At 44.6% G+C, this 23,344-nt stretch overlaps 1 protein-coding gene across 2 annotated transcripts in view; it reads right to left on the bottom strand.

Annotated features, from left to right (window-relative positions):
- Positions 1–23,344, bottom strand: part of WDR7 (WD repeat domain 7) — a 363,534-nt gene that overhangs the window by 322,269 nt on the left and 17,921 nt on the right. The window contains exons 4-11 of one of the 2 annotated variants that reach the window (XM_040421053.1): positions 20,232–20,310; positions 19,121–19,295; positions 16,302–16,378; positions 13,667–13,786; positions 10,947–11,092; positions 9,053–9,155; positions 7,566–7,694; positions 2,191–2,332 (exon numbers count right to left, since the gene is read on the bottom strand). In XM_040421053.1, the coding sequence (XP_040276987.1) occupies positions 2,191–2,332; positions 7,566–7,694; positions 9,053–9,155; positions 10,947–11,092; positions 13,667–13,786; positions 16,302–16,378; positions 19,121–19,295; positions 20,232–20,310 (971 nt within the window). The remainder of the gene's footprint in view (positions 1–2,190; positions 2,333–7,565; positions 7,695–9,052; positions 9,156–10,946; positions 11,093–13,666; positions 13,787–16,301; positions 16,379–19,120; positions 19,296–20,231; positions 20,311–23,344) is intronic. The other variant, XM_040421054.1, reaches the window with a different exon arrangement.

The raw sequence follows: 23,344 nt of genomic DNA on the forward strand, positions 1-23,344 counted from the left end.
TTTAAGACATACCATTCTTGTAATCTAGTAGGGTTAAAATATATGGCTATACAGTCAGGGAAAAGAGATTGGAGGGGAGGTGACTTCATATCCAAAATGTCTAGGAGAGAGTCAAGAAAAATCTTCGAGTTCGGATCCTTGATGCCTGCAGGCCTCAATTCAGAACTAGAAGTCTTCGGACTTGTGTAAGGGGATGGTGGGGCGAACAACACGACAGGTCGTGGCCAGGCTGTTTATCAGCGCCATGACCTGTCCTGGGTCCTCCCCATCACCCCCTTCTAAACAACACAACAAATCACAGCAGACAACAAGGGTGCAATAGTGAATTATACAGAAATAATATATATACATATATATTTGGATCCTTTATATAGGGTATACATTGGAGGTATTCATATCTATACGGTTTCTCCGTCTATTTATATTTGTATTTAAATTTTTTTAATTATGTATCTATATATTGTATACTGTGTTCACTAAAGAATATATAACCAATTGCAGTTAGTCTATACTAGAGGATATAAGTCCATTAGTTTCAGTATTACATTGTGGGTCAATATATACGATTAAGAAATTATAATGATTACCTAAGAAAGCATTGAATATACTTTGTGAGAAATCGCACAGTGTGAACATATTGATACCATAGACACAGCCTGGTCCAGATTTTTGCAGATACCCAAACATTCGTTATAAGAGGAGTGACTAATGGTCCTGTTTTAAATATTTTTGCCACTGAAGAAACGCGTCTGGTGAATAACAAGACGGCAAAATCGGCTGAATATACTGCAAGTACAATCTGGGAATAATAATCCGGACTTTGAAAAGAAAAGGATTTCAAGTCCGGCGTGGGTAAGAGCAAAGTACGCATGCGCGAAGATATCCCGGACCGGCAACCTCAGGCGAGAGGGATGTATGCAAGGGAACGCTGAGACCGGTAATAAATATCGTCTCCCGCTTACAGCAAGCGTCCATAAGCACGCCCTAAATGGTAACCTATCAAGAGACTATTATAACATCTATGGTCCCTGTTGCTTATATTTGACAACGCAGCATTGCGCTCCCGATAAAGTCCACAAATAGAGGATAGACCGTGGTGTGAACTGGTACTCTATATAACGTGGCGCAGAGCGCGACATCAAAGAGCGGATAATATAAAGGAGATTGTTTAAACCCAGCCATACATTGCAGGAAATAAGCCATAAAGACCGCCGTTATAACCGACACATGCGAGATCTCCGCATGTGATTTTAAAAAGGACCGTGACTCTGCTGTTGAGATTTACAATCATAATTATAGTATTTTATGGGGGAAGGGGGGGGGGGGGTCAGGATTTACAAAATGTACGTATAATATGTAGATGGTTATTAAATGTATTCACCTTTAATAAACATGGTGAAATACAACCCCCTTTTTGTAGCATAGAGAGTGGGACAGCCTGAAGGATAGTACAAATAAACATGTGGGGGGAGGGGGGGGGGGGATACTTAAAGGGGTTGTCCAACATTACTTATCCCTGCACTCCCTGGCTCCAGCGCCGATGCTCCGAAGGTCCCTGCCAGTATTTTTCTGCAGTGATGACATCAAGTACATCCACAAGACCGCTGCAGCCAATCACCAGTCACATGACGTATGTGTTAGCATCACCGCTAAGGTAAGTTATTGGCTGTGGATGTTCGACATGTCATCGCTGCAGGAAAATAAAAAATACCTGTGGGGACCACCCATAGGTGCTGGATCAGAAGGCAGTGTAACAGGTGAGTAACTGCTATATGCTATGATTTTCTAGTAGCTTAAAGGGGATGTCCGGACTTTTAATACTGATGACCTATCCTCAGGATAGGTCTTTAATATCGGTTCGGCACGGGTCCGACACCCGGAACCCCCGCCGATCAGCTGTACGAGGAGACGGTGCATGCAGTGCACACGTGCAGTCTCCCATCTCTCTTCCTGCTACTAGGTCTATGGCAACAGCTGATCGGCGGGGTGCCGGGTGTCAGACCCCCGTCGATCTGATATTAAAGAACTATCTTTAGGATAGGTAAATCAATATTAAAAACCCAGACAACCCCATAAATTTTTTCTACTCTTAGACAGCCCCCTTAACACTATTTTATGCAGGCTTGCGATAGCCCAGAACCGTACAATACGAACTGTGACATGAATGATTATGTCGCCTTGAGCCTTCACCTTCCATGTCGTCTTGCTGCTCCAGATCATCGGGGACGTTCCAGATACTGAGTCTCCCTGAAGAGTCGCCCTGGATTAGGAGTTTATGGAAAGATACCCGACGTCCATAGAAGAACCTTGTAACCGGAGGGCAGATAAGCAACTGCAGGACACAGAGGAGGCGGAAGTAAGTGATAATAACCCGCTCTACGCCATCGCTGTCCATACACATCTGGCACTGGAGATATCATCATCAACACTATGCTCTTTAAACCAAACCGGGGCTTAAAAGAAGAAAAAAATAAAAAATTGTTTGACCCTTCATTTTTTTTATTTGGAAATTTCCATCAATCATGAAAGTGTCACATCCCCAGGCAGTTCCAATGTTATCCTGGGGTTCACACTAAACTCCTAGGGCCCCGTAACACAATTTAGGAAGCCCCGTTCCCCAAGGAGCTCTGCCAATTGTATATATTTAAAAATTTCAATTAACATCCGTTATCCACTATAATTTCAATTCATTCAAAATTTAAAAACTGGCAGCCACCACTAGGGGGAGCTCACTGCATATGGATTGATACAGCTAGTATTGAGCTGGGAGCTTTACACAACTGTAAGCAGTGAGCTCCCCCTAGAGTCAAGTGCAGGCAAACGCTATAACTGTGTGAGGGGAAGCAGCTCAGTGCCGGACTGCCTGACACCACAGCCACATAGCAGTTATGTGGTCTCTGCAACATCTGCATTGTAGTGTATTATATAATCAGTCAAGTCTCCTAGTGGTAAAGTACCACAGTGGGGCTTAAAAATGAAAACTTGTATGATCTTTAAGAAATATAAAAAAATAAAAAAAATGACAAAAAACCTATTCCCCCATTAAATTGTTCTATGCGAAAAATAAAAAGATTAAAAATGTCCACACATCTTTTATGATCTAAATCAATTTAATCCACACTGCAAATGCCTAAAACTAAGATAAAAAAAACTATTGCAGAATGGTTATTCCTCCTCCCAAAAAAGTAGTAGAGTGTATAAAAAAAACAAAAAAGAAAAAGAAGTACCAGTACACATACAGTACAGACCAAAAGTTTGGACACACCTTCTCATTTAAAGAGTTTTCTTTATTTTCATGACTATGAAGGCATCAAAACTATGAATTAACACATGTGGAATTATATACATAACAAACAAGTGTGAAACAACTGAAAATATGTCATATTCTAGGTTCTTCAAAGTAGCCACCTTTTGCTTTGATTACTGCTTTGCACACTCTTGGCATTCTCTTGATGAGCTTCAAGAAGTAGTCACCTGAAATGGTCTTCCAACAGTCTTGAAGGAGTTCCCAGAGATGCTTAGCACTTGTTGGCCCTTTTGCCTTCACTCTGCGGTCCAGCTCACCCCAAACCATCTCGATTGGGTTCAGGTCCGGTGACTGTGGAGGCCAGGTCATCTGGCGCAGCACCCCATCACTCTCCTTCATGGTCAAATAGCCCTTACTTTCAAAGTTTTCCCAATTTTTCGGCTTACTGACTGACCTTCCTTTCTTAAAGTAATGATGGCCACTCGTTTTTCTTTACTTAGCTGCTTTTTTCTTGCCATAATACAAATTCTAACAGTCTATTCAGTACGACTATCAGCTGTGTATCCACCTGACTTCTCCTCAACGCCACTGATGGTCCCAACCCCATTTATAAGGCAAGAAATCCCACTTATTAAACCTGACAGGGCACACCTGTGAAGTGAAAACCATTTCAGGGGACTACCTCTTGAAGCTCATCAAGAGAATGCCAAGAGTGTGCAAAGCAGTAATCAAAGCAAAAGGTGGCTACTTTGAAGAACTTAGAATATGACATATTTTCAGTTGTTTCACACTTGTTTGGTATGTATATAATTCCACATGTGTTAATTCATAGTTTTGATGCCTTCAGTGTGACTCTACAATTTTCATAGTCATGAAAATAAAGAAAACTATTTGAATGAGAAGGTGTGTCCAAACTTTTGGTCTGTACTGTATATGGGGTCATCATAATCGTAGCGCAGTCTATTTTTATACCACTTGGTGAATAGGGCAAAATTTATACCAGAATTGCTGTTTTTCACTCCCAGTTAGCCCAGTTGTCTGCATGAAACATTCTCCGTGTGAGTGCGATTTCCTGACGTGAACTTTGCTCCTGTAACGAGACCTCACGGCATTATAGTAATTTATAATCCTGTGTGTCCCTGTCCAACTTCAACTATAACCAACTGTTCTGTTCATTGCAGCTGATGTCGAGCAGAGACAAACAGGATTATAAATCATCATGCCGTGAGGTCCCCTTACAGAAGCAGAGTTCAGGCCAGGAATTCACGCTCCCACACGAAAGGCGTTTCCCACAGACAACTTGCTCATCTGAAACTTGCCTTAAAGGGGGTTTCCAGGCTCCTGATACTGATGACTTATCCTCAGGACAGGTCATTAATATGTGATTGGTGAGGGTCTGACACCCTGCACCCCACCCAATCAGCTGTTCCCTGCATCCTCCAATGTTGGAAATAACACTTTGAATGCAACAGGAAGCTCCGTTGAAAGTGTAATGTCTGTGCCAGCTTACTGCAGCTCAGCTCCTATTGACTTCAGTGGTAACTGAGCTGCAGTGACCCACCATGGCCAGTACACTTTGAACGGAGCTGTGCTTCCTGTTCCATTTAAAGCGCTAGTTCCAGTGCCGGAGGGAACAGCTGATCGTCAGACCCTCACTCGATCGGATATTAAGGACCTGTCCTGAGGGTAAGTCATCAATATCAGGAGCCTGGAGAATCCCTATAATAAAAATCAATCAATAAAGTACCAAGCACACACACAAAAATATGGCTCTTCGAATGCTGGAAAAAAATAAAATATAATGCTTGGGCCCAAAAAGGCTTGTTCGTTAAAGGGTTAAACTCAGCTCTATGTAATAAAACTGCACAACTTTCCTCCTGCGCTCACTCCTCTTGTGATGAATACAAGGCTGTGCTGCTGCCACCTGCTGTTCCCTGCTGGTACTGCCTTGCCCTCCCTTGGAAGTTCTCTCATTGTTTACCAGGAGCAGTAAATGACAATTGTTCCTCTTTTTTCGCTTCATTATCCGCATTTTTGTTTATGAACAATACGGCCGTCGTTGTGTAAAATTTGCAAGTTGTCTGCGAAGGTCATTACAGGGGAGACAATGAGCCCCATGGAAGGAAACGCATCCCGCAATAATTGCGCATTGTTAAGAAAGGGCTCAAAACAAAGACGCCGGAGAGATCCGAATAACTGCAATTAAGTTGTTCCAGATGAAATTGGTCAGTGTTTAAGACGTTCTCCCGAGCCGCGCGGCCGCCTGGTGCTCCAAGGAAGACGTAAACTTACTAATCGATGGCGTATACTGATCACACAGCAACAGAACTGATAGGAGGCCCGGTATAAAGACCACCTGCATCCCCCGAGAGTGCCACCGCCGCCTCCTAAACTTCATAAAATCACAGAGCGGCTTCCATTACGTATCGCTTGCTCTACAATACAAATAGACAAATGGCTGGATTATTGATGAGCCCTCCAGCTGTGTATTCTCTAAAATACCATCCATGTAAGAATACGTGCTAGATACCGACTTCAGGCCAAAGGTGGACATAGTCTTCTTACTTTCTGCTGGATCTACAGTGTGTGGACACTTGCATCATATGAGGTTGGCTGTGCTGTGCTTTTACGGTGCTCAAATTCAGCAGCCGAAATCAAGAGTGACCATGGCTGTATTTGCCACTAGGCACTGGAGGTCTAGTGCCTGGGATGGTGTCAGCAGACAGAGAAGAAAGAAAAATGTTTTTTCATTCCCCTTTCCTAACTACAGCTGGACATGATGGCAAACCTCCTGTCTTTCTAGGGTGGGGGGTGACATGGAGGGCACAGGCTGCACAGCAGAGGGCGGGGGGAAAGATTTGAGCAATGTTTCTCCCTATTCTCTGCAGAGAGAGTTGTTGGTGGAGTAGCAGACAGCAGGCGTCTCTCTGAGGAAGGCCTACATAGTCCTAGTCATTAAAGGGTTAAAAACCTGTATGTGTACTTTGAGAGCTTAAAATTGCCCTATGGTGTTAGTGGATTTCTGTATAATTTCTTCGTTTTCTCAGACATGTTATTTTTGACATGCTGCTTGTAGATCTGCAAGTTCAGGGCTCAGTGGCCATTCCCTGTAAAGCTGCTCTTTTCTGGAGCTGCAAGTTCAGGGCTCAGTGGGCATTCCCTGTAAAGCTGCTATTTTGTGGATCTGCAAGTTCAGAGCTCAGTGGCCATTCACTGTAAAGCTTCTCTTTTGTGGAGCTGCAAGTTCAGGGCTCAGTGGGCATTCCCTGTAAAGCTGCTCTTTTGTGGAGCTGCAAGTTCAGGGCTCAGTGGGCATTCCCTGTAAAGCTGCTCTTTTGTGGAGCTGCAAGTTCAGGGCTCAGTGGGCATTCCCTGTAAAGCTGCTATTTTCTGGATCTGCAAGTTCAGAGCTCAGTGGGCATTCCCTGTAAAGCTTCTCTTTTGTGGATCTGCAAGTTCAGAGCTCAGTGGCCATTCCCTGTAAAGCTTCTCTTTTGTGGATCTGCAAGTTCAGAGCTCAGTGGCCATTCCCTGTAAAGCATCTCTTTTGTGGATCTGCAAGTTCAGAGCTCAGTGGTCATTCCCTGTAAAGCTTCTCTTTTGTGGAGCTGCAAGTTCAGGGCTCAGTGGGCATTCTCTGTAAAGCTGCTCTTTTGTGGAGCTGCAAGTTCAGGGCTCAGTGGGCATTCCCTGTAAAGCTGCTCTTTTCTGGAGCTGCAAGTTCAGGGCTCAGTGGGCATTCCCTGTAAAGCTGCTCTTTTCTGGATCTGCAAGTTCAGAGCTCAGTGGGCATTCCCTGTAAAGCTGCTCTTGTGTGGAGCTTCAAATTCAGGGTTCAGTGGGTGTTCCCTGTAAAGCTGATCCTTTTCCCTCTCTTATCTCTCGGTGCTCTGGCAGTGTGCCTGTGTCCTCCTCTCCTCCTCTCCTCCTCCATCACTCTGACATGGCTGAGCAAGCTGTGGAACCTTTCATTATGAACCTCGGATGTCTCCTTGGATATTTAACCTACTGTGAACACAGATGTTTCCCCAATGCTCGGGAGAAGGTTAGCAAGAAGCTGGTTAGCAACTGCAGGATCAGGCTGTATGGTAGGTCATAACCGTGGATAAACAGCTGCAACAACCTGGCGCACATAGGTCTGCACAAGAGTGGAATACACCAAACGGTAGAAATATTTTGGTATTAAAATGCATGCAGAAGTATAGGCAGCAATAGAAAAGTGTGGAAAATGCATGCAGGTCCAAATAAACCCGACACACCATGCCATATTAACCACAGGATGTCACACTGGCACCAACAGCAAAATTTCAACTCTTACATGAGACTCTGCGGGGTGAACGTGGAGTAGAGTCCTTGGGGTGTACAATTCTAAGACTTTTCCTGGGTCTGAGAAGTGATCACATTCTGGGATTTCCACAACTGCTTCCAAATCAAACATCTCCAGAGCCTGATATACCACAAAACCATATTGAATAAATCACAAGAGCAAAAAAATAGCGTGGGCTAAACTGTACCCACTGCTTTATTACAATTTTTAAAAAAGGGAACGTAAAGCAATTCTCCATGTACTGACTGTTAAGTGAGCCTGTGCTTACACAAAAACAGCTATATAGATGGTCAAAGCTGTAGTGTAAAGGATAGGGGGGAATTATAGCAGCAACCTGATGAAAAAAGGCATCAATATGCAATGCAGCACAGCTGGAGAGACATAAGTTATATACAAAAATTCAGGGCATCACACCTGGCAGACATGTAAGTAAAAGGGGGGCCAGCGGTACTTCACTCGACCAAAGTGATCAATGAAAAGGAAACACACCGCAGCACTTCCAATAGGCGAAAGTTGTGGGATCCTTTATTCACCCGTGCAACGTGTGAATAGCAGAAAATGGTCCCAGCAAGTGGACCGAAACGTTGCACGGGTGAATAAAGGATCCCACAACTTTCGCCTATTGGAAGTGCTGCGGTGTGTTTCCTTTTCATATATATATATATATATATATATATATATATATATATATATATATATATTATATATATATAATATATATATATATATAAAAAGGGGTGGCAGCACCGTCAAAACAGAAAGCAGGTGGGTGCAAAAAGCCGCAAATGGGGATAAGCAAACCCCGTATATAAAAAACAGAAAAACGGGCAGCACTCCAGAAAATAAAGTGAAAAGAAATGTATTCACCCATAAGGCAATGCGACGTTTCGGCTCAGTGCTAGGAAGGCTCTAGCGCTGAGTCGAAACGTCACATTGCCTTATGGGTGAATACATTTCTTTTCACTTTATTTTCTGGAGTGCTGCCCGTTTTTTATTATATATATATATATATATATATATATATATACACACATATATACACACACACACATGAATCTTCTGGACTGAAAGAAGAGGGTCTAGATAATGGCAGCATATTATTCACAAATCTTAAAGGTGTTGTCCAATCTACTGCAGTGGTGACGTGTCCCCCAAGTGACACATAACTACAGTGATGTACCACGCAGTCAGTCATTGGCCGTAGCGGCAAACGTGACCCCCCAAGTTTACATGTAGGGACCAAAGTGCAGTGAAGACAGTGTGAATATGCTTCTCTGGACAGGTCCTACTTGGTGGGGGTTATTCAATACCCATTTAGAAGCTGGACAACCCCTTTAAACTTAGCTTCCGCTCTGCTTTCCCATTGATTTTATAATGTTAACACTTAAAAAAAAAAAAGGAAGACATGTAAAAATGAGGGGAATAAATAGAATCCGCCAGGCTATGGTGGCGTTAGATTATGGAGGGCACACACGCACCTTCTTGTCCTCTTTTGGCATCACGCTGTACAGCAAGGGTGGGATTGAGTTCTCCACTGCTTTCCCAACATCAATACGAAAGGAGTCACTGGCTGGGATACAGCTGAAAGCAACAGTACTGGATAATAAGTATATCACTGGCTAGGACACAGCCGAAAGCAACAGTATGTGGGAAAGAACAGAACCTGACCGGTATATGCAACAATACATATATATTATACTACAATTTATAGCCGTCTTGGCTTTACATAATTGTGTTACATATGAGATGCTAAAACAAATTATGTATACCACTCTTAGTGATAGTTGTACGTTGTATATAGTTACACCCAAATCATGCAGAAAAAATATTTGTAAACTGGGATTATTTAAAACGTAACCTTTACTAGGTCATTTAAAATAATATGTCCCACTAGGTGAGAGACGACAAAGACAACAATAAATTCCTCCACTGCATCAATTCATATTCATATTCCGTTCAGAACTAGTAAAAAGAAAAGATGGGTGGATCTCACCTCGTCTGGGCGGGGTCCAACTGTGAAGGATGGTCCTGGCGATGGTCTATCCACGGACCAATGTGACCAGGTGCTGTTGTGGTATTGGCACGATGTATATCCTGGAAGGCCCTATTGTGGCTTTCCTGCCTGCCTAGGGGGATAGGGACTCAAGCCTGCCTACCACAATGGAGCACCCGCCCCGACAGGGGCGACCCTACACCGAGCCTTTCCATCAGTGAGGGAAAGGCTCGGTGTGGGGTCGCCCCTGTCGGGGCGGGTGCTCCATTGTGGTAGGCAGGCTTGAGTCCCTATCCCCCTAGGCAGGCAGGAAAGCCACAATAGGGCCTTCCAGGATATACAGCGTGCCAATACCACAACAGCACCTGGTCACATTGGTCCGTGGATAGACCATCGCCAGGACCATCCTTCACAGTTAGACCCCGCCCAGACGAGGTGAGATCCACCCATCTTTTCTTTTTACTAGTTCTGAACGGAATATGAATATGAATTGATGCAGTGGAGGAATTTATTGTTGTCTTTGTCGTCTCTCACCTAGTGTGACATATTATTTTAAATGACCTAGTAAAGGTTACGTTTTAAATAATCCCAGTTTACAAATATTTTTTCTACATATGAGATGCTCTATGGAAAGAACGGGCTATAGACATCTTCAAGGCAATTATTTTTTTATGATTGCATTGTACTCATTTTGAGCAGCTTTTGTTTTTAAAAATCTATCTCCCTCCTGAGTTCCGTCAGCTGACGGCTCATGTGACACTTTATCTCTGATTTCCTGACCTCATAAACACTCATTGTAGCTAAACTCTTATCAAACTGAAAAGAATATGGTGTTTATGAGATCAGAGATAAAGCTTCACATGAGCCGTCAGCTGACGGAACTCAGGAGGGACAGCCTGCAAATAGACTGATTTTTAACCACTAAAAATTTATTGAAAATTTTCTACTTAAGTGAAGTGATGATTTTTAGCTCAAAATAAGTCAAATGCAAAATTAAAAAGTTGCCCCGAAGGCGTTTATAGCTTTTAAAAGGGGTCCTCTCACTTCAGCAGCTGGCATTTATCATCATGTAGAGAAAGTGAATACAAGCCACTTCCTAATGTTTTGTGATTCTCCATATTGCCTTCTTTGCTGGCTAGGTTAATTTTTCCATCACATTATACGCTGCTCGTTTCCATGGTTACGACCACCCTGCATCCCAGCAATGGTGGCCGTGCTTGCACACTATAGGAAAAAGCGCTGACCTCTCTGGTAGCGGAGAACCCGTGAGGCGGTGCTTTTTCTTATGGTGTGCAATGGACACCACCGATTCCTCCCCCGGCTACTGCCAAATGTCATCTTATTTGCCAGGAGAGTAAAGAAGGAAACACAGAAGTCACCTGGCTGGGAGCTTATAGATGAAACTCTGTCCGTCTTCCGTCCAGATGATGACTTTATCCGCAGCTATGAAGTCTCCTCCTGTCCATGTCTGACCCTCTTCACTTGGGACAGAACACAGCAAAGAATAGTCGCCCGCATCAAACACCTGAAAGAAGCCCGTGGGGCGAGCAGAGGTAAGTGCCCGATGGTAGGAAAAGAAACAGTAACAGCCTATGACGTGAGAGCTCAGTGTCTTAAAGGAAAAATTCACGGATAAACCGGGCGCAGTGCCTTGTAGGACTAGCTCAGCTGAATGTAATGATACCTTTCACATAGCGATCCAGTGCTTCATTCTGGAGAAAAAGGACTTTTAATCCATTTTAACCCATATTTTCACCCAGGCAGCCCCCCTGACAAGAGCAACGGAGCATGCCCTCCTTTGCAAAGGCATTTTCAGGAGATACAGTGAAATAACGGGCTCTCCTTAGCGCTGCCAGGAGGAGGCTTTTGCCCAGCAGTGAACCTGGAGACGTCACCGGAAGCCTCCGCCCGGCAGTGTGTTATTGCAAATAAAAAAGCCCTTGCCCTGCACGATCCTGCACAGGGCAAGGGAGAGCATCGGAGCATGTAATGCTCCCATGTTCTTGTCAGGGGGGCTGCCTGGGTGAAAATATGGTTATGTCCGGTTCAGCTCTGAACCCGGACAAACCCTTTAAGTGCACCAAGGGCAGGCCCAAGTCACTGTGTGCACCCTTGCTTCCCTTCCATCCCTTCTTGATTGACAGGGTCAGGAGAGATGACTGTTCAGGGACCCAGCCCTGTCAATCAAGGAGAAGGAGCGGCTGGCAGAGGAAGGAGGGTGGCTTGGGCCCTCCCTTGGTGCACTTAACGGTCCAATTCCAGATGGATTAAAAGTACTTTTTCTCCATAATGAGGTAACAGATCGAAGTGACAGGTATCATTATATTCAGCTGAGGCTACTTTCACACTTGCGCTTTCCCTTTCCACTATGGCAAATCTCAATAGCGGGGGGAAAACGCTTCCGTTTTGTCCCCATTCACTGTCAAGGGGGACAAAACTGAACAGAATGAAACGTAGTGCACCAGAATGCCTTCCGTTCCATTTGGTTGCGTCCCCATCGAGGACAGAATAACTCTGCAAGCAGCGCTTTTCCGTCCGCGATGTGGTGCGGAGCAAGACGGTTCCGTCCTGACACACGATGTAAGTCAATGGGGACGGATCCGTTTTCTCGGACACAATAGAAAACAGATCCGTCCCCCATTGACTTTTAATGGTGTTCATGACGGATCAGTCTTGGCTATGCTACAGATAATACAACTGGATCCGTTCATAACAGATGCAGACGGTTGTATTATCAGTAACGGAAGCGTTTTTGCTGATGCAGGACAGTTCTCTTAGCTTAGCGGAAAGAACTGATCAGTTTTATCCCCATGCATTCTGAATGGAGAGCAATCCGTTTAGGATGCATCAGTTCAGTCTTTCTGACTGATCAGGATGGAGATAAAACCGTAGCATGCTACGGTTTTATCTCTGGCCAAAAACCCGGAACACTTGCCTGAATGCCGGATCCGGCATGTATTAGTGCTGGATACCGCAATGCAGAATGGTAAAAATGTGAAAAAAATTGAAACAGATCTGTTTGTCCGTATGACAAACGGACAGATGGATCCGTTCTTGCAATGCATTTGTGAGACGGATCCAGCTTCAAGAGGTTTCCTAGGATTACTATGGTTGTTTAGCAGAAACAACCAATCCCTCTGGTCTGTTTCCATCCTGTATGTAGCACTTCCTGTTGCTGAATCCAACCAAACCCACGATGCACTTCTCCTTCCTTGTCCCTAACGCCCAGCTAGTTTATAGCTCCACCCACCCAGTTACATAGACACTCCCCTATCACTGCCCCGCCCATAGACGTACCATCACAGGATAAGGGTCCATTCACACATCCGTGTGTGTTTTGCGGATCTACGGATCCGAAAAATACGGACAGCGGCAATGTGCGTTCCGCGTTTTGCAGACCGCACATCGCCGGCACTATAATAGAATATGCCTAATCTTGTCCGCAATTGCGGACAAGAATAGGACATGTTCTATTTTTTTTCGGGAACAGAAATGCGGACCCGGAAGTGCGGATCTGCATTTCTGGATCCGGGCAGCACATCGTGCAGCCCCATAGAAATGAATAGGTCCGCAATTCCGTTCCGCAAAATGCGGAACAGAATTGCGGACGTGTGAATGGACCCTAAAGGAAAGAGCTGCATGGACATGGTCATGTGACCAACGCCCGAACGGGAGATAGGAGCCATAAAGGTACAAGAAATAAAGGATAGTTCTACAGGATGTTGATGCAAACCGAAAAACCCCTTTAATCATTTCATAATGAGAAGTTTTTCACTTTCTGACATGCTTTGTTTCAGCCCCGCAGTATTTGTAAGACCCCTGCTTGCTGACGGTGAATCAGAACATTCTTGTTTATATCTAATGGCTGGTATATACATCTAGGTGCAGGGCTGGTAACATTTAAAGGGTCCTTTCCATCTAGGAAAGTCATATTGGTAGAATATGCCAAGAATTTAGGAGCAGTGGGCGCCCGACCTCTGGGACCCCCAATGAGCCACAAAATGAAGGGATAGCAGCGATTCGTGCGAATAGAGGTGTCTGCAGTACCCGGCAGAAAAGTGTGTAGGCACCGGTACAGCAGCAATAGCGGTGCTCTTACCCTCCAATATTTAGCGCAGACAACCAGAAACGACCTCTGCGTGAATGCACAGAAGGAAACACTTTGGCAGTTCTGGGAATAAATAGGTTTCGATTCCTCTTCGAACACCGGTTCTGTGTCCTGCAAATAAAGAATCCAAAATCTGAAAATGAGGCCAAAAACTGTGAATTAACCTAGGGCAGAAACAACCACTCAGGACGTCCCCCCAAACCTGAAAGTGGAGTCTGCGGCCCAATACATTGTTGAGTCACATAGTGTCATGTGCCCCATAACCTGTATATGAAATATATTATCGGACAGGTTTCACAAATGGAGCAGAACTACTGTTTGGCAAATACGACAATGTGATTTGATGTCACTGGAAAAAAATGCAGCAACGCAGGCCAATTTTTTTGCAAGATAACTGTGGGAGCCTAAACCGGCCGGTGACGTCACTGTGGGAGCCCAAACCGGCCGGTGACGTCACTGTGGGAGCCCAAACCGGCCGGTGACGTCACTGTGGGAGCCCAAACCGGCCGGTGACGTCACTGTGGGAGCCCAAACCGGCCGGTGACGTCACTGTGGGAGCCCAAACCAGCTGGTGACGTCACTGTGGGAGCCCAAACCGGCTAGTGACGTCACTGTGGGAGCCCAAACCGGCTAGTGACGTCACTGTGGGAGCCCAAACCGGCTAGTGACGTCACTGTGGGAGCCCAAACCGGCTAGTGACGTCACTGTGGGAGCCCAAACCGGCCGGTGACATCACTGCGGGAGCCCAAACCGGCTGGTGACGTCACTGCGGGAGCCCAAACCGGCTAGTGACGTCACTGTGGGAGCCCAAACCGGCTAGTGACGTCACTGTGGGAGCCCAAACCAGCTAGCGATGTCACGTCACTGTGGAAACCCAAACCAGCTAGTGATGTCACGTCAGTTGTTAATATATGGGGGGAAAAAATAGGACAAATGAGCAAAAAATCCTATGCATGGTGCCCTGCACTAGAAGTATAAATATTTTTTTTTGTGCAGGTGTCATGCAGACAAAATCACCGGCACAAAAAACAAGACCAAAAGGAAAAAAAGAGGCGCCGCAGTAGCCTTGTTACAGATGCCTCATGACTCCATGTTGCAGGAGGCAAAACGAGTCAGCAGCCTGGTACATGCCTTGGTATCCATATGCATTTCTCATCTCTCAGTATAAGAATCTTCATGAAATCTCTGTCACCTCCTTTCTCTTTATTAGAGGATTTCTGACTTCCAATTTCTTAGCAATATGAAAAATATATCAGACCTAAGTCCAGACATAGATCATCGATTCTTCATTTATAGAACCAGCATTAGGGCTCATTCACACAATGAATGGGTCCGCATCCGTTCCGCAATTTTGCGCATCGGGTGCGGACCCATTCACTTAAATAGGGTAACAAAAGAAGCAGACAGCGCACTGCGTGCTGTCCGCATCTGTAATTCTGCTCTGCAGTCCCTCAAAACATATAGAGCATGTCGTATTCTTGTCTGCAATCGTGGACAAGAATAGGCATTTTCTATATAGCGCCAGCCCTGTGCGTTCCGCAAAATGCAGAACGTACACGGCAGGTATCCGTGTTTTGAGGACTAAAATACACGGCACGGTCATGTGCATGAGCCCTTATAGTGTATTCATTTATTCATCCATGTGCACTAGCCAGTATAATCGAAAAATAAGAGCTATGCTCCCTAGCGTCCGAGTATCATACTGCGGAAAGCACAGATTTTCGGGGGGACCCGTACCCCATTTCTTAATAGTCTGCTGTTACATCCAACCCTATCATTTAACCAATAAGCGACCACATAATCTCAGACCTATCCTAGATTAAATCATCTAAAACAAAAACAAAAAAAGTACAAAATGTAACAACCTAATGTGGCAGACAATAAAGAAAGTCACAATAAACCAATGTCTTACAGGAAAACATTAAAGTTTTGTCTCCTTGAGTTAACACTCTCGTTGCCAGAAGTAATCTCCATGCATTCCAACATGCAAGGAGAATGTTTTGGATCCAGCCTCTTGGGACATAAAGCATTTAACGTTTTCCCGCAAGATATCGGTTTATTGTGATTTTGACTGTCCGCTGCATTAGAGGTTACATTTGTACATATTTATAGATGGTTTTATACAGGATAGATCGATAGGAGGTCACATGGTCACATACTGGTTAAAAGGAGGGGTTGGATGTGACAACACAGGCTGGAGATAGGGGTTGTTGCACCCCCAAAACGACACATGTGACAAAGTACGCTGCCGAATGCATAGTGGCTCCGATTTGTTGGATTATATTGGCTAATGCACATGGAGGAACGAAGGAGACTCAGGTCTGATACGTATTTCCTATTGCTATGTGACTGGACTTGAAATCCTCTAATGAAATAAAGAGGTGAAAGCGATATCGAGAAGTGCTAAGACTGGTTTATTAGGAAGATAACTGCATACACAATTTCTGAGGGAGTCCGGAATTGGTGTTTAGCTACTGACACGTCTTGATGAAACATATTTCACAGCCTGTGGTTTTAGCCACCGAGCCTCATCTTTTCTTCACCGGCCGCTTGTCTCAAGAAACAGTCCGATATTGGCCAAACATTAGCATCTCATTGCGTGCACAGTATAAACAACCATCCTTACCTGCATGCGGTGAACCTCTGCTGTAATGATCCAGACCTTCAGGATGCCAGTGACTGAGACGGCTACCACTGTGTCTTCTGCGAAAAAGAAATGCATTGCAATTTTAAATAGCTTATTTAAAGCATCTTATCAGCCCCCCCGGAAGTCTATTTACCATTGATGGGGAATCAACCACTTAACCAGTTTTGCCCGAACTGGGCTCGGGCTTTGTGAAACGCACTTAACAATGCAGCCAGAGCACAGCAGAGCAGTAGGATGGGGGAGGGCTGCATCATATCTCTGGATAAGTAGCACCTAGAAATATGGACCTGGTGTTGTTTGAAAGCTGGCATTCCAAACCAGAATCCCAGCATTATCTCACCATATCAAGAGATATAGCTGTTAGAAATCGAGTTTGGAGTGAAAGTGCTGAAACCTGCTTTTACTTTCAGCTGCATTCACTGCCATACGGATTTCTAACAGCTATATCTTCCAATGTAGTGGAGAGAATGCCGTAATTCTGGTATTGTTTGAAAACTTGGAAAGCAGCCCCTCCCCCTCTTCAGTCTGGATGAGGAGAGAGGGAGGCAGTTGACAGCATGCAGGAGGAAAGAAAAAAATATATAAATTATATATATATTATTTTTTTTGATCTCCATCCATTGGATTTGCTTATATCCACATTGGGCCAGCTGCACACTCTTGTTAGCATCAGTGACGGTGCTGCCACTTTTTTTCATATATATATATATATATATATATATATATATATATATATATATATATATATATATATATATATATATATACAGTACAGACCAAAAGTTTGGACACACCTTCTCATTCAAAGAGTTTTCTTTATTTTCATGACTATGAAGGCATCAAAACTATGAATTAACACATGTGGAATTATATACATAACAAACAAGTGTGAAACAACTGAAAATATGTCATATTCTAGGTTCTTCAAAGTAGCCACCTTTTGCTTTGATTACTGCTTTGCATACTCTTTGCATTCTCTTGATGATCTTTAAGAGGTAGTCCCCTGAAATGGTCTTCCAACAGTCTTGAAGGAGTTCCCAGAGATGCTTAGCACTTGTTGGCCCTTTTGCCTTCACTCTGCGGTCCAGCTCACCCCAAACCATCTTGATTGGGTTCAGGTCCGGTGACTGTGGAGGCCAGGTCATCTGGCGCAGCACCCCATCACTCTCCTTCATGGTCAAATAGCCCTTGCTTTCAAAGTTTTCCCAATTTTCCGGCTGACTGTCTGACCATCATTTCTTACAGTAATGATGGCCACTCGTTTTTCTTTACTTAGCTGCTTTTTTCTTGCCATAATACCAATTCTAACAGTCTATTCAATAGGACTATCAGCTGTGTATCCACCTGACTTCTCCTCAACGCAACTGATGGTCCCAACCCCATTTATAAGGCAAGAAATCCCACTTATTAAACCTGACAGGGCACACCTGTGAAGTGAAAACCATTTCAGGGGACTACCTCTTGAAGCTCATCAAGAGAATGCCAAGAGTGTGCAAAGCAGTAATCAAAGCAAAAGGTGGCTACTTTGAAGAACCTAGAATATGACATATTTTCAGTTGTTTCACACTTGTTTGTTATGTATATAATTCCACATGTGTTAATTCATAGTTTTGATGCCTTCAGTGTGAATCTACAATTTTCATAGTCATGAAAATAAAGAAAACTCTTTGAATGAGAAGGTGTGTCCAAACTTTTGGTCTGTACTGTATATATATATAAAAAATTGGCATATTTGTACTGGCCCGCCTAATAAAGTTATAGCTATACCACACAGTGATTGCCGTAAATAAATTCCACAAGATAATTAAAATTGCAGTTTTTTTTCTATTTCCCCCTAAAAATAAAATAATACAATTTAGTTAATATACTATATACACCCTAAAATGGTTCCTAAAAAAAACCTACATAATAAAACAAAAATTTTAGAGGAGAAAATTAAAAAGTTATGACTGTTGGGACGCAGAGGGGGGGGAAAATGTTACTGGTCCTTACGACTAAAATTAGGTATGTCACTAAGGGGTTAAGGACGTTGGCGTTGTGCGCCAATAATATTTACTTCAGACACGTTAAAAATCAATAAAAAAAAATGTGACATTTTTCGGGAGGGTTTTTCCAGTTTTAATGTTAGGAGATTAAAGGGGTTGTTCTATTACAGAGACTTCCATGCTATCCACAGGATAGGACATAAGCGTCAGATCAGTGGGGATCCAACCACTGGGTTCTCCATCGATCATGAGAACGGGGTCCTGTATTCCTCCCATTTGAAAGGAGTGGCTGTCCTGCATACACACTGCTGCTCCATTCAAACCTACGGGCCTGCTGGAGATAGCCAAGTACCATCTCTCAGCTATCTTCAGCAGTCTCAAAGATTTGCATGGAGCGGCAGAGTGAATGTATAACTGTAGTTCCATTCAATCCAGCAGTCGGACCCCTGCCAATCAGACCCCAGGGGACAATTCTCTGCAACCCCTTTAAGAAAAACATTCACCTCTCCTTCATTTCCCTATTGCTCCACTTCTGTCTCTGGTGATGAGGAGAACGAAGGACCTAAAGTGCTCCATGAGGCCGGAGCAGCTGTGCGAATGTGTGACCACCGATCCACCCGCTTCTATGGGACTGCTGAGTACAGCGCTGAATCAGTGGTCATACATGTGCACCGCCGCTCCATCCTCATGGAGCACTTCAGGTCCTCCGTTCTCCTGATCGCTGGGGGACGGCAGTGGTTGGACCCCAAACAAATACCATGTTGGTGATGGAAAATGATAGAAATCAGGTGCAGGTCTGGACCTCAGCGTTACCTTGTGTCCTGTGAGAGCGGATGATGCTCATGGAGCTGATCCAGTCTGGAGAGATCTTTGATACAAGTGTGTACAGCACATCCAGGCTGCTGGCATCCACCACAAGGACTTCTGGGTAATGGCCGTGACATAGTAATCGTCCTTCTCGTTGTGTCCCAACTGAGAACTGGTAAAACTGAAAAGAGAACAAAATATTTCCAAAGAGAATCACCAAAAGTCTGACCTTATGTGCCCGATAATGGCAAAGACAGGGCGAAACGAGATGTCTAGCCCAGTCAATCCAGGGGAAGGGTGGAGGAAAAAAAAGCAGTGTGGGCGTTACTAACTGCAGCTCCAAGGGCTCTGGCCGGCACCTCAGTGCTCCAGTAATCTCATTTACAGATCAATAAAATGTGGTTTTCTCAAGGCTTTATGCCTGATTTAATAGGGTTGATCATGTTGACAGATGCTCTTTAATGACCTTAATCGACAACATCATAGATGCCTTATGAGGCTATCAAGTTGGGTTATTAAACCCATGGTCAGTTGGCAAAGGTGTGCATTAAGAAATTATGCAGCGGTGTAAGCTTATACAGCAGCTGAGGTGTGCGTTATGAGGTTCTACAGCAGCTGAGGTGTGCGTTATGAGGTTCTACAGCAGCTGAGGTATGCGTTATGAGGTTCTACAGCAGCTGAGGTGTGCGTTATGAGGTTCTACAGCAGCTGAGGTGTGCGTTATGAGGTTCTACAGCAGCTGAGGTATGCATTATGAGGTTCTACAGAAGCTGAGGTGTGCGTTATGAGGTTCTACAGCAGCTGAGGTGTGCGTTATGAGGTTCTACAGCAGCTGAGGTATGCGTTATGAGGTTCTACAGCAGCTGAGGTGTAGGTTATGAGGTTCTACAGCAGCTGAGGTGTGCGTTATGAGGTTCTACAGCAGCTGAGGTGTGCGTTATGAGGTTCTACAGAAGCTGAGGTGTGCATTATGAGGTTCTGCAGCAGCTGAGTTGTGCATTATGAGGTTCTGCAGCAGCTAAGTTGTGCATTATGAGGTTCTGCAGCAGCTGTGACACAACTGTATAATACAAAATGCAACATTTGGGAATTAGTTAATAATAAAGAATCCACCGACCTGTATACCAGTGTGAGTACACGCTAATTTAGTGAACTCTACGCATCTTCCATCATTTACATCCCAGAGACACATCTCACTGTCAAAACAGAACAACTTAATGAAAGTTCACATAGATTAAAAGGAGCTGTCCAGATGCTTAGAGGGTTTTTTTTCATTCTTTAATATTGATGACCTATCCTCAGCTGATCGGCGGGGGAATGGCATAGTTGTAATTACACCTGCTCACCGCTTCAGTTGCGGCAGCGAGCAGGTAAACAATGAAGAGAAAGCAGAGCTCGTATGAGAGCTGCAGTCTCTTCAAATGGCTGTTTAGTGGGTTTGCCAGGAGTCAGACCCCCGCCGATCTGATATTGATGACCTATCCTGAGGATAGGTCATCAATATAAAGAAAGCAGACAACACGTTTAAGACTTGCTCACAGTGGTATAAAGTAATAAAAAAGTGAGGGTCAACTTGATGATGATTCCAGGGTCCCTCCCCCAATCTCTGAATATCCCGGTCACTAACGATACAGAGAGGTAACGGTTGCACCCAATCACTGTGTAGTAGAGAGGGACAACGGAGACCAGCAGGAGACTTGAGAAGAACTTGAATGGGAGCAGTGAGGGGATCAAGGACACAAGTATTACTGCTTTTAATATTTTACACCATTCTGAGCTTTTTATTTCTGTCCCACGAAAAATATTCTACAGTTTTAAAACCACCGCCTGGATCTGATTACTTTTGTAATTAAAAAATTTTGCACAGCCAGTAAGTTATTCAATAAAACGTATCTGTAAAGCGCCACCTGCTGTTTGTTTTTTGTTTCTTATTTCTTTGTCCGGCTCACTGAGATGGCCGCACATGCTCAGTTTCCTCCTTCAACTGCCTCCTGAGCTGTGATAAGGAGAGCTGAGACACGCCCCCTGAGCTGTGATAGGGAGAGCATGGACACGCCTCCTGAGCTGTGATAGGGAGAGCATGGACACGCCCCTTTAGCTGCAGCAGAAAAGACACTCCCCTTGAGCTGCCAGCTTGATGTAAATCTAGCCGAGCAATGAATGTGGAGATCTCTGGATCCATGTGAGGTACAGGGCTGGTTCTAGCTTTGTTAGAAAGAGGTTTGCATCTTTTACATTAGTCATGTGATAACTCCTTTAAAGCGAACCTGTCACCATGATTTTGGCATAGAACTGGGGACATGGGCTGCTAGATGGCCACTAGCTCATCTGCAGTACCCAGGTCCCACAGCTCTCTGCGCTTTTATTGTGTTAAAAAACAGTTTTGATCAATATGCAAATTACGTGATATGAGTCCTGTAGCCGGAGATGAGTCAAGCCGGAAAGGAGCCCAGCACCGCCCCGCGTCCTCCGATTCTCCTCCTTGCCTGCTGACGTCACAGAGCTGGAGCGCCGAAATCTCGCGATGCGCGAGCTAGCGCATGCGCAGTTCGTTCCCTGTGCTGATGCCAGCACAGGGAATGAACATGATGCCGACACTGCGCATGCGCTAGCTCGCGCATCGCGAGATTTCGGCGCTCCAGGTCTGTGACGTCAGCAGGCAAGGAGGAGAATCGGAGGACGCGGGGCGGTGCTGGGCTCCTTTCCGCTGGACTCATCTCCGGCTACAGGACTCATATCACGTAATTTGCATATCACTCAAAACAGTTTTTTAACACAATAAAAGCGCGGAGAGCTGTGGGACCTGGGTACTGCAGATGTGCTAGTGGCCATCTAGCAGCCCATGTCCCCAGCTCTGTGTGCAAAATCATGGTGACAGGTTCGCTTTAAGTGGCCAGAAACCCCCTTAAAAGGTTAAGTTCACACGTAATTTCTGCTGCGGACTGGCATTTCCAAAGAGAGGCACGTTATGTGACCGGGTTCCAGGGTTGTCAATCCGGATGTTAAGGATCTTGGAAACTTTCTTTTGAAGACAAGTTAGAGTTAACTGATGTGGTTTGATTGTCCCACTGGGTATCAGAAAACCACTTTAGCCCCCAACAGTCATGGCAAAATTGGAAAAGCGCTTGCAAAAACATGATTTTTTTTATTGTAGATTTTGACTGATGGGTGAAGGGGGATTTTTTAGCACGCACAGAACTCCATATATATCCTTTCCAGGGAAAAACAGGGAGAAAGAATCTTTTTTTTCACTCCTCTTGCTGCCTTGATCTTGAGATCACAGCCAGCTGAAGGAGGTCAAGGGCTATTTCAGCCCTTCATATCTCAGGCTAAGTAGCACCCACAGATGTGATCCTGACAATCCGAGCTTTTAAGCAAGACCAAGATCCTAGTACTATGTGTGAGACGCATGGAGAGATACAGTACTGTGTCCCCTCCTCCAGGCTGGCTGTGATCTCAGCCAGCTGAAGAAGGTTGAGGACTATTTTAAACCTTCATATCTCAGGCTGAGTAGCACCCACAGATGTGATCCTGACAATCCGAGCTTTTAAGCAAGACCAAGATCCTAGTACTATGTGTGAGACGCATGGAGAGATACAGTACTGTGTCCCCTCCTCCAGGCTGGCTGAGATCACAGCCAGCTGAAGAAGGTTGAGGACTATTTTAAACCTTCATATCTCAGGCTGAGTAGCACCCACAGATGTGATCCTGACAATCCGAGCTTTTAAGCAAGACCAAGATCCTAGTACTATGTGTGAGACGCATGGAGAGATACAGTACTGTGTCCCCTCCTCCAGGCTGGCTGAGATCACAGCCAGCTGAAGAAGGTTGAGGACTATTTTAAACCTCATTTCATATCTCAGGCTGAGTAGCACCTACAGATGTAAACCTGACAATTCAAGCTTTTAAACAAGACCAAGATCTCAGTGCTAGGTGTCATATACGGAGAAATACAGCTATTAGAAATCGGGTCATGTATCAAAGCTGCAGGTATATTCTGCTTTCACTGGGACTCATTTCTACAGACAGTAACTTCAAATGTATCAGGGATAGTGACAGGATCTTGGTCAAACAAGACGTATTGTCCTTTCCTGCCTGCACGAACACCATGGGGATGATCAGTAGTAAAACCAAAATCTATGAATCATGTCTAAAGTTTTCGCAGCTGCAGTAGTAATGCAGTTCTCTGCAGCACTACTACTAGCAAATGTGAACGGGCTCTTAGTGAGT

The sequence above is a fragment of the Bufo bufo genome, chromosome 2 (assembly GCF_905171765.1).
Source record: "Bufo bufo chromosome 2, aBufBuf1.1, whole genome shotgun sequence".
NCBI classification, from domain to species: domain Eukaryota; kingdom Metazoa; phylum Chordata; class Amphibia; order Anura; family Bufonidae; genus Bufo; species Bufo bufo.